This window comes from Alexandromys fortis, unplaced genomic scaffold (genome assembly GCF_014885135.2).
Source record: "Alexandromys fortis isolate MF-2015 unplaced genomic scaffold, M_Fortis_MF-2015_v1.1 scaffold_19, whole genome shotgun sequence".
In the NCBI taxonomy this organism is placed as follows: Eukaryota; Metazoa; Chordata; class Mammalia; order Rodentia; family Cricetidae; genus Alexandromys; species Alexandromys fortis.
This window is the reverse complement of record NW_026067890.1, coordinates 15924934-15937224: the sequence shown is the minus strand read 5'-3', so window position 1 is coordinate 15937224 and position 12291 is coordinate 15924934. Positions and strand designations below refer to the sequence as shown.

The following is a 12291-nucleotide window of genomic DNA, read 5'->3' as shown; positions in this document are numbered from 1 at the left end:
ACAGACCATGTTTATGTTTTCACGTGTTCCAACACCAGTGATTTAAACGAGAACCAGAAGCAGTCTGAACACTATAGAATAAAGAATCTCATGGCTTCCTTGCCTAGGGGATGTTCGTCACCTCTATTTCTTTAAGATCTCGGATCTCTGTGGCTGCCCTGCCTACAAGGAAGTTTAACATTTGTGTTGTTTTGAGGATCCCAAGGAACTTCTACATAAGCCGCTCACTGATTTCCCTCTTCTGTATAGCTCTCTGGCAGCTGTCATTCATTTCTGACTGGGAACGCTCACAAAAGTTTAACAATTAAATCTGATTAATAAAATAGTTCAAATCCATCACAAGAGTTGCAAGAAGAATGTCTGCAGGTAACAGAGGTGAAGGAAGGCAGAGAGAGTCGTGGCAATCACCCCTTTAACAGTCAGGGATATGTATTTTTTGGTTATAAGAATTTAAATGTTCTTTTGGTCTCGGCTGCATGTTGATTTTATAACTGCCTGCTGACTGTGATGGTAGCTGCTGGTGATGCTGTGCTACAAATACATTTCTATGTAAAACTCGCTGTAAATCAAGTATACAAAACGTTTTCAAAGGCGTGAAGGGGCTTGTTAAAACAAAACTTGGTATCCCCAACGCATCGTGGAGAGGTTGTTAGTTTAAGAATGCAAGCAAACGTCAAAATGTTTGGAGGTCTGACCATAAAAGGATGCGAGTTGAGTCTTTGTTCCTGTAATAAACTTGAGTCAGAAGAACAAACAAAGACATCTAGAAGGTTGCTCAACTCCAAGTTCTATGAGAAGTTTTTGCTCCTGAAAAACACCTTTGAAATTGAATATCTTGACCAACATCTTATAGCAACCTAATTGGCACCCAGGGTCCACAGTTGTGGCCAAGATGCTAATAGAACTAGAAAAAAACTATGTCATTTTTAATTTTTTTTAAAAAAAAAAAGGTTGTCGTATGTTTTGAAGAACAGCAACTGGAACACGTGGGGAAGAAGTTGACGTGGAATTGAGGACTGGAATTTACAACTGGAAGGAATCTAGGGACATGTGGTAGGGGCATTTCCTTGACAAAGATAGATAAAGGTCCTTGTTACATTCTTCGATTAATTTTGTAAAGTATGTTTGTTTAGTTTTCAAGACAATATTAAGTAATTGGACTCAGGGTTAGGGTTAGAGTTGGTTGTGAGCTCTCTGGTTTAGGCATGAATTTCTGTGCTCAACTTCATATATCCCTAAAGTAGAGGCTCCTTACATGTTGTCAGTGTCTCTATGTGCTATCTCACAGCCCCCACCAAGTCATTTCCCTATATATGTGATTCATGTTGTATACTTTAAATGTATATACAATATTTTTAAAAAACCTTAAAATCTCTTTCCCTATCTTTGTTGCCATTGCTACTCCAACTGTCATTAGAATGCTTGTTTATCATGTACAACCCCTGGGTTTGATCCCTAGTGCTGCACAAATTTCAAAATTGGGCATATAATTATAATCCCAGTACATGGGAGACAGAAGCCAGAGGACCAAAAATCTAAAGTTGTTCTCAGCTGCCTAGAGAATTCAAGGCCAACCTAACCTCAAAGCAATAAAAACCCTTGAAGGTTCTCCATATCTGGGTGCATGGCTACTCACTGTTGTGTCTCCCCTCACAAAAGGACCTTCATCCTTTATTTCACACAGAAATAACAGTAATGGCATGGGATATCACTTTTACTTTTATTTGGGGGCTCTGAAATACAGGATTATGCCACTGTCTACTAAGAACAGTACTGACAAACAGTATACCCCAAATTCCCAAAACAGATAAAATATGAAGCCTGCAGAACTCTCACATCCAACATTCATTCTCATTATATAGATTCTATCTTCTGATACAACTCCGGAAGATTTTATTTTATATTTAGCATGGAATGGCCTAAGCCTGTAAAAACCGCATGGTTTTATGTCACTTTTCCTAGCCGTGGTCTTCCCTAATGACAGAAAAATTGATGCCTGCTCTAGTACGATCTGATGTTGGAGTTTCCTTTTCAGCGTTCTCCACAAATGTTTGGTTATGTGCTTTTCTAAATTGCTGGAGTTAGTCCAGCAGGAAGAGAAGGCTCTTTGCTTTTTAAAGTGTCCACTCACCTTCTCGGGCAAGCCTCTTCAGAACAAACCATTGGTTCCTCCCCTGAGCCCTCCTCCGAGTCCATTACCTTCGAGCAGCCAGGTGAAGAATTCTCTTTACCTCTTGCATATATTGTGGCTCGTACCTTTTATTTTCCATACAGAGGATTCAAGATCTTTTTGCAAAGCTTGTTTGAATCAACACTGAAGATTTCTAACATGTCAATTACAAGAATATTAACCTTAAATGAAATAAAATTATGTCTACAACTGCAGAGACTAGCATGAAAGTTAAGCTTTAATCTCTCTCTCTCTCTCTCTCTCTCTCTCTCTCTCTCTCTCTCACACACACACACACACACACACACACACACACGGCAGGGAGAGTGAGCCCTGATGTCTATGACTTCCCTTGTTTTAGGTCCCCGGTCTGAACTTATGGTGAACAGTGAGTTCGTAGCTTCCAGGGTTTTGCATTGCTATGAGGTTTTCCTAATGATCTTTACTTTCTAACCTTAATATCCCAAGCAGATGCTTGGCTGCATATGTGACCTACAATTTATTTCAACCTCTCGATTCTGTAACTTAAAAACAAAGCAAAGTCAACAAAGAAAAGACAGTAAGGATGGTTCAGTAATTAAGAAGTAACAACATTTACACAATAGCAAAAATAATTCTTTAGAATACTTAGTTGAAATTTTTTTTAATCCCCCGCTGTCTCACTGTTCATGCGTTCTGATGATGAATGAAAAGGAAAAACCCAATCACATTTGGTTGGTTTTCATTCCACTGATTATTACCTGCTAGGTGATTGTTTTTTAGTAATAGGGACAAACAGAACTGGGAGGCAGTTTGCTTCCTAATTAAAATGTTCCTTGTTTTCAAAAGCAGGCATGTTCGGAAGTTCCGAATTGAGTTTTTATACATCCAAAGTTAACGGAGGGTCAACTTTGTAGACTGAGATTCCATCAACAGGACGTGTCAGAAGCCATGGCTTTTGAATTCCATTTCATGACATATTGTAGTAGTAGTTCTCACTCGGCTTCGCCTTGCTTATAGAATCCTTATCTAGTGAGGAACTAACATAGGACTTCCCAGGACCCACTGTGAAGATCCCTACGCCTTTTGCCTGGCTAACAACAACCCTGCATTGTATGTTTTGGAGGAAAACAGACCACGGCAGAGCATCTCACCTGAACGTGTTATTGTTTCACAGAAAAGATGACTCCACAGACTGAGCGCTCCTCCACTGAGACCCCCACCCCTGAGGAAGAGCAACAGCTGAGAAAGATGATGGCAAAGCGGGCCAAAATCATCAGGGAGCTGATACAGACTGAGAGGGATTACGTCACGGATCTGGAGCTGTGTGTCAGAGAAGTGGTCCAGCCGCTGAGAAACAAACAGGTGAACACAAGATTGAGATTGCTCTTCTTTCCCTAGCATTTCCTCTCAGATTCTAAACAGGTACAGCAGCACTATGAAGTCCAAGGACCCAGTGTCAGTGGGGTGGCAGATATATCTTTCTCAGGGGTTTCTAGTCCTAAATTCAGAGAAGAAGTCCTAATTCTGATATCGAGAGGAGGAGTGCTGCCTCCCTGTTTACCAGAGGGAACGGTAGTCACAAGCTCGATGAGAAAGTAATTCAGTTATTTTTTTTCCACCATGAATTTTCTGTGTTCTTCCTTGGGATTTCTCTGAAATGGGTAACAAATTTGGGAAATAGGCCTTCAGCAGTCTTGAGTACAAGTCATCTAATTCACTGATTATCATAGATTCAAAAGAGAAAGTGGATGTAAGCCCCACCTCTGCCACTCCAAAGCTCAATTGAACTTACAACTACATGGCTAAGTAAAATTCAGCATAAAAATTATCCTGAATGTTAGCAAACTTTTTCTCTTTGGTAGGGGTGGACCTACACAAATGTACAATAGTCCTGATTTTCATTCCTACTGGTTGGGCGGTCTTTCCTCTGTATCATTTCTCCTGAGAAAACATCTTCTTATATATTTCCTAGTCTTTATAATTTAGTCCCCTTTCACATTCTTACATTCTTAGCTTTTTAAAATTATTATTTATATATTTCCTCAGTATTTTATAACACCTTTCTGAATATTCTTTTTCCTTCCTACACATTGTGAATAACTTTCTTAGTTTGTCTTTTGCCGTATAGCTTTGTTTAAGAATTAGAGTTTTGTTGTTGTTGTTGTTGTTTTGCTTTGTTGTTTTTTTTTTTTACCATGTTTGTGCATTTGGTTCAGGATTTAGTTTCCTGGTATGTACTCACAATTATAAAACTATTACTGGTCACTTGTACTAATAACAATTGTTATTTTCCCACCTCCACTAATATATATACCCTCAGAATCACAATAGGTGTTGCCCTTCTATCGCGCGCGCACGTCTGTGTGTGTGTGTGTTCGTGTTCACGTGCATTGAGGACACATGTTTGTGAGTAGTACTAGCGTGTGTGGAAGCCCAGAGTCTCCCTCAGTTGCTTCCCATTCATTTATTGAGATGGTCTTACCCTTAGGTGAGTCTTAGTGTGCTCAGGGGATTTCCTATCTCTGCCCACCCAAGGTTAGCATTATCAAGTTTAACTCCATGAGTAGTGCACAATGAGTGAGGAGATCTACCTCTTGATTGACAGGTCTTCACCGACCTGAGACCAGGCAACATCTCCCTAAGCAGCATTGGCATAGGTTGTCAAGAAGGAAAAGTACCCACAACATTCGCTGTAGAAATGGGAAAACAGGCCTGTTTATTATCTCAACAAGAGAAGAGCCTCTATGGTTCTTGGCAGCAAATCAAACTAAATCAAACCAGAGCAAGCCAAGCTAACAATGGGCTCGTGGTCTGTGTATAAGGAAAGGACAAAAGCTGGGCAAAAAATTGGGGAATTTGAGTGCACATCTTTATTTTCATTTCTATTTAGTCTTCAATTTCTAATACTCACATATTACAAAAATATCATAGACTTCACGGGGCCTAATGCCATCCTTCAGCTATTCAACGTCCTTTCCTAGAATGGCAGTTCTCCACCTGTGGGTCACAACCCCTTTGGGGTCAAATGACCCATTCACAGGACTTGCATAAGACCATCTAAAAACACAGATGTTTACATTATGATTCATAACTATCAAAATTACAGTTATGCGGCAGCAATAAAAATAACTTCATGGTTAGGGTCACCATGACATAAGAAACTGTATTAAAGGGTTGCAGCATCGGAAGGGTTGAGAACCACTGCTCTAGAGGAACGCCAGGTCCAGTTTATTTCTACCCTCCCAAGGCTATATGTATTCCCCTTGCCTTTGCTGACAGGTGGTCTAATTATGTGTCTTATGCTTGAAATAGTATCTTTCCTGGAAAGTGACAAGAGAAATAATCTGTAATTTCATGTTGGCCCACGCTCTTCAGAGTCTTTTGTTCAGTTCTGCATACTATGTGGCAACAAGTTGGTCAATAAAATTCATTTGAAAAATATTAGGAGAGGGGGCTGAGGAGATGACTCAGTTGGTAAAGCGCTTGGCATGCAACCATGAAGACGGTAGTCAAACAGACCTCACCTCTCACCCCAGCTGTGGCGCAAGCGGCAAGGAAGGTACTTGGAGAAGTAAGTGGCCAGGCATTGTAGCCACTCTGTGGGTTCCAGACACAGTGGGAAAACCCATTTCAAAAATCAATAAAGATACCCAACATCAACCTCTGACCTCCACACCTGCTCACCCAGGTGACTACATGTGTACATACTCATGCACGTGCCCACATGAACACATACACATGCATACACACACACAAAGTATAAAAGAAAAGAAAATGAGTTTACAATAACTCATTCATATTTTTGTTGCTCAGAGAGAAATATGGTATATATTTTAATTTATTATCTAAGCACAAACATTTTCAAATGATTTTTGAAGTTTGAATTTGTAGTGTGGATACCAGTTGGAACCTTTTCCCTGTGCAGAATATATTCATATTAGCCCTATCTTAAACAACAAATATTGAATGGGGAAAATGATTCTTCATAATTAGCAAGCAATTTTAATTTTGAAGAAATCATGTTCATGTTTTTTAAACTCAGATCCCAATTTAGGATGGTGTTGAAATACTTAGGTTGGCAGTCGTTTCAAATGGTCCCAATGGCAGAGTCTAGGTGGGGTAGTTATTCTATGTGACATGTTACACAATATATCAATGTCCTACCCTGCGTGTCCCCCAAGGTCCAAACTGAACAGCAGCAGCCTGTGACAGGGGAACATGGAAGAGGAAGTAAGATGGGCAGCTCTACTTGGTCCTCTCGCTAAGGGCAATGGAGGAAAAGACCTATAGGACCCAGAAAACTCGGCTTCCTGCCTCTGCCGAGTGAAGTTGTTGTTCCCTGACAGGGATGATTACGTATGAGAAGAACTCATCAACTCTGTGAAAGCCAGGTGTAGATCAAGTTATCTCTAAAAGGAGAAAAGCAGGAGGGAAATACAAATGCATGTAGTAATGAAAACGCATCTAAATACAGGACCATGGAAGTTTGCATATTAAAAGGATGGACACGGTCCAGTTGATTTCCTGTGAATTCTAACCTACACTTGTTATGTTTTAGCTCAGTGAAGGCTTTTATAGCCCTTTGAGATGGCTGTGACTTTTAATGGATTTGTCCTTACCACAGTAAACAGTTGTGGCCCCTATGAAGGATACTAAGAGCTTCAATACAGAAAATCTCTAAGCATTCCACTCTTGCTGCCTCTTCCAAGCCTTGCCACTGGCCCAGGCATCTCTGATGCCTGTCATAACCCCTCAATGCCCGGTTGTAACTATGTGCTTGGCTCCTGGCTCTTTCCACATGAGTGGCCGAAGTGCTACCATGCACTGCAGTCACATGGCCGAGCTGGTGAACTGTTTGCTTGGTGTGTGGTTTCAGAGTGCCTGCTTAGATGCCTATCTAAATCACCCTTAGTTCTTCCTGGTCCCTCCCCTACCTCTCTCCCTAGCCCAGCTGCTCAGCTCACTACTCATAACAAAAATTCAGAGTTTGGAACAGAACGCAGTCTCGCTGTTGTTGTGGAACCAAAGACAAAATTACTATTATGACAGCTTGCTAAAACATAGGATTAAAGAACAAGCGGAAATATTTTATCTAGTAGTGATCAAACCTATTCCTCTTTCCCAGTTAGCTGGGTGACACAGAAGGAAGACAGGTAGTTAGGCTTCACAAAGCTGTTGGCTAAAATTCAATCTCTTTAATCAAAAGAGATACTATATGTGAGCCAATGTTTGGAAAAAAAATCCTTGTCCAAATTGTCTTTTTTAGTTGTTGTCTGTCAAAAGACTCTACTTATTTTGTTTTAAAAGGCATCGATGAGATTTTTCTTTTTTCTGATGCCCAACTACAATATACATCACTGTTCCAAAACTTTCAAGTTGTATTCTAGATCTTAAACAGTCCGTTTTGGCCGAATGATTAGAACTTCAATCTTACAGCAAGTTTTTTTTTTCTAACATCCCATTTCTTCCGTGACATCACTCTGAACTAAGTGGAATGATTTGGTTGAGTATTTCAGACGTGTCTAAATTGTTCAGTCATTACATTTCGCTCAGAACATATCCTATCCCATCTCAGAAAAATCCAGTGCTCTAGAACTGTAGTTTTGCTAAGCATTGCCACTAAGGGAAACCAAGAAAAGGCTGATGAGATCCTGCAATTATTTCTGAACGAAAAGCTTGATTAAAATCTATGCTCTTATTTTCACTGTCTCCCTCACTTTCATTCATCCTAAGTCATTCTTTTAAATGTGTGTGTTCTTTTATATGAAAGGATAAGATTTTTTTATCTTTTACCTTGTTCATTATTTCAAATTTTCTGATTATTTTATTGTGATTTTGGTGATATTGAAATGAGTTATTAGGCATACAGATACACATTAGAAGATTATAGTGTATAATAATCTCTCATTGGATCTCTCTCAATACCCCAGAAATCTGTCTGCATCAGGAAAAGGTCAGCCTCCTGTCACTTCCACCTCCTCTTCAATCTTCTTTTTTTTTAAGTTCAGTTATTCCTGAGGCCAATCTCCTTCGTCACAAAACCTCATAGACTTTAGTGAACACAGAGATCAAAGCCAGAATAGTTACACAAAAATAAAGTAGGCCCAGGAAGCAAGAGACCAGAAAAGATATGAATATGGAGTATTACATTAAGTAGAAATCTGAGGAAAATAAAAATAATGTAAACTCTCTATAACTAAGTTAATGGAGTGATGGTTCAAAAGAAATACGCTTGAGTTTCTGATTCTGTTTCATGTCATACCTTTTGAGCAACTATGCTGACTTTAAATGTCATATTCTTGCTGGACGTTTCCTTTAAATATTGGTACAAATATTCCTTAATTTTTTAGAAATAATGATTTTCATGGTTAGTAATATGACATCACAATGATGAACCCTGTAATTTTTATGGCCACGTTAGAGCTTCCTTTTTGTTTGTTTGTTCCACTGTTTTTTAAAGCTAAGACTTAGCCAACTCGTCTGTGTGAAATCCAATACTTATCACATAATCTAGGCAATAACCCTCTATGATAAAGCCATATTCTTGAAGTCCTATTGTGAAACCCAAACAATGAGGAAACCAAAACACCAGGGGAAAACCGGGTGTGGTGGCACACACCTGTTACTTTAGCACTCAAAATATAGGAATAGGTGGATCTGAAGTTTAAGGTCCTCCTTGGCTACATCAGCAGACAGTTCAAAGTCAGCCTGGGATACCCAGACCCTGTCAGAAAGAGAGAGAGACACAGAGAGAGAGACAGACAGACAGACAGAGAGACAGAGAGAGAGGGAGATAGAAAGGAAGTAGAGAGACTTCATGGATTCCGGAAAGTCTTCCTTACTTTTCTAAAGCTTTATTCTATTTTTAAATTGTATTATTATTATTTATTTTATGTGTGTGGGTGTTTTTCCTGCCTGTATGTCTGCACTATGGCAGGCCTGGTGCCCTTGGAGGGTAGAAGAAGGCACCACACCCTTTTGGGACTAGCATTACAGATAATTGTGAGTCATCACATGGATGCTGGGAATCGAACCTGAGCCATCTGAAAGAGCAACCAGGCCTCTTAACTGCTGTGCAATCTTTTTATTCCTAAAATCTTATGGATAAGTGAAGTTCCCGTTTGTTGAAGACAAGTTATGGACTGGAAAGAAAACTGTAAGCACAAATCACTTGTCGTGCAAGTGAAAACCTGGATTTGGAGTCACAGAACCGTATAAAGCTGTACTTAGTAGCACACCTCTGAAATTCCAACGGCACTAAGAGAGACAAGAGGCAAGACAGGCAACTCCCTGGAAGCTCAAGCGACAGCTGTATGTATGCAACTCAGAACCCCGTGAATGGTGAGGATGAACACTCGAAGTTGTCCTCTGAACTCCACACAAGCTGAATGCACACACACACACACACACACACACACACACACACACGCCGACATGCTTACATACCAGTTTAAAATAAATACAAAGAGTTTTTTTTTAAAAAAAAAAAAAGTCACAGTTGTGTGATACGCAATTTAAAACTCCAGAAAGGGAATCCATTAGTGCTCATATCCAACCTGCCTCTCTCAAACACCGACACTTAGCCACAGGCTTCCTGTCTTTTCCTGTTTCCCCAGGAGGGACACTTCAGTCTTGCCATCCTGGAAGACACATAGTTCGCTGTTGTATTGGATTCAGAATTTGTTGAGGATGAAAGTGACGCACCCAGTTCCAGTGGATGCAGCTTCTTTTCCTGGAGGGGACTCCCTTATCTTTGCTTGTTCAGGATCCCTACTTGCACAAAGGAAAGGATTTTTTTTTTAATCCCAGCCTTGCTGGGTTTTGACGGAGACCTTTCTCCTGCTGTTATGTTTATAAACTTCCTCAAAGCTATGTTGAGGGTGACTATAGTTTTATCTAATTTTTCTAATCTATAGTTCTGTCAGAAGCCACTGGGTCAATAAAAAGATAACTAAACAAATTTCCCAATCCCATGTGAATATTGGAATGCTCCGAACTGGATATCAGAGGTGTGATATACAGATCTGCTTTAAAACCCAGGAATAACCCATTCAGCCTGAGAAGGTGGCTGACCCTGTACTTATTACATCACCTCCTAGGGCTGAGATACACACACACACAACCATATTAATTGCTTTTATTTGCGAAGAGCAAGCAGTGAAATTCCCCCAGCCACGATTATGATAATGAGCATATAAACATCATGAATGCAAAAGCTTGTGAACTTGTGGCCAGTTTTTCTTGGATGTAGATCAATGTAGACATGTGTATCAGTACAAGAACTGTAAATCTTAAACCCCCAAAGAGTAACACTGGACTAGGACAAGGTAACTTCTAATGTTCAGTTAAGGGTAAGAATTGTAACCTCGGCACGGTGGCACGCATCTGTAACCCGCTGAGTCAGGAGTATTGCAAGGCTAAGACTTGCCCAGCTACATAATGAGTTCAAGTCGAACATTGGCAAAATAGTGAGATCCTGTCTCAAATTATTTATAATAATAGTAGTAGTAATGGATGTACCTCAATGGTAGCGTATTTGCTAGGCATAAAGTCCCGAGTTGAATTTCTAGTACAAAAAAAAAAAAACAAACAAACAGAAATAGCAGGGGGGTCAGTAAGGAAAAAAAGACTGGAAAAAAATAAGTTTTTATGAGTAATAACTTCATTCTGCACTTTAGGCACAAACGAGGTTGATGACTTCACAAACCAATGAGTCCGTGATTTTCAGGTAGTGGAAGTATGCAAAGTCATATGAAATTCAGTTCCTATTACTAAAGAGTTCCCTTAGAACCAGTCATTAGAGGTGATAGGTTTCGTACAGTTAGGAGAAGTTGTAAAGCAAGACAGTGATTGCTAGGTGCAGCTGGAGTTCAGAGAAGAGATACCTCCCTCTCAGACGGATTTACTGGGCTCTAGTTAGTGGAGAATGTGATTCATACAAACAAGGCGACTAATGTTTGTCAAGACCCTAGTTCGCCTAACGCCTGCTGCTGCACTCTGCCTGGACACCATGTGAATGCATGCCATGATCCTGCCCTAGAAGAATGTGCAAGAGGTCAAGAAAATGCCTCTTGAGCAGATAGATGCGCAAAGAGCAATTATCAGCCTATTTCAAGATGACATTAGCAATGATGGTGACAGAAGGCAGTTCATGGTTAGCTATGCTAATTAGCTACGCACCAAGCAATGGCTTTAGACATTAGCGGAGGAGGTGCTTGCTTCCCTGACCTATCTGCTGCATTCAGCAGAAACCCCGGACTGCTGCTGCCCCCACCTCTGTGGTTTGATCTCCCCTCCCAACGCTAGTGTAGTCCAGGGCTCAGATTTGGTTTTCTTAGTCTATAACCAGCTGTGGAGCATCTGATCAGCTTCCATGGCTATAAATCCCAGCTATGTTCTGATGAATGGCAAACCTCAGCCCTGACATTGACCTGACGTCCTGTTCTATGTATCTGACCCCTACTTGGGGTAGCATAAATCCCTACTTGGTGACTAGAAAGCATCCCAGTTTCAAAGTGCTCAGTAATATTTTCCTTTGAACATGTCTTCCGTCTCCAGTTACAATTCTTTGTGAATTGCCCAGTTTCCATTGGTCACTTACAGAAGCACACACTGGCCTTGTAGGCTATTTCATCTCAGCAAAATGGCAGCTCCATTCTTCCAGCCACTCAGCCAACCCCCACCCCAAGAAGATCACTGCAAGCACTTTAATTTTCCGTTATTAATCAAAAAAAAATCTAGAGTGGGCTTCTTCACTCAGGACTCTTCAAGCCTGACAAGTCCTTGATCTGGTCTTTCGTCGCCTCTTTGGCTCCATCCTTCCTCCTTCACTGAGATCCCCCTGCCCAGACCTTCCTCTTTTCTGCGCTATGTCGGTCTGTCCAATTGTGAGCGTCTGTCCCAGACTACATCCAGCGGTCATTGGGTAATTTGGCGGCTTAGCTACAGGACCTGTTTAAAGGCTTGCCGTCTCGCTGTGATATTGACTCAGCTGATGGGATGACTCAATTAGCCGCTTAGAATCTAGTTTCTCTGCAAGAAATTTCACACATACAAATCGGCGGTTTTGAGAAACCTGATAAAATAATGACCAGTTTACCCCGAAAGGCTTTGTAATCTAGTAGCCAACTGTCTAAGTA

The 12291-nt window shown here is 40.6% G+C and overlaps 1 protein-coding gene across 2 annotated transcripts in view; it reads left to right on the top strand.

Moving 5' to 3' along the window:
- Arhgef38 (Rho guanine nucleotide exchange factor 38) overlaps positions 1–12291 on the top strand; it is a 95206-nt gene that overhangs the window by 22141 nt on the left and 60774 nt on the right. For both annotated transcript variants that reach the window (XM_050165672.1, XM_050164895.1), the window contains exon 2: positions 3327–3514. In XM_050165672.1, the coding sequence (XP_050021629.1) occupies positions 3327–3514 (188 nt within the window). The remainder of the gene's footprint in view (positions 1–3326; positions 3515–12291) is intronic.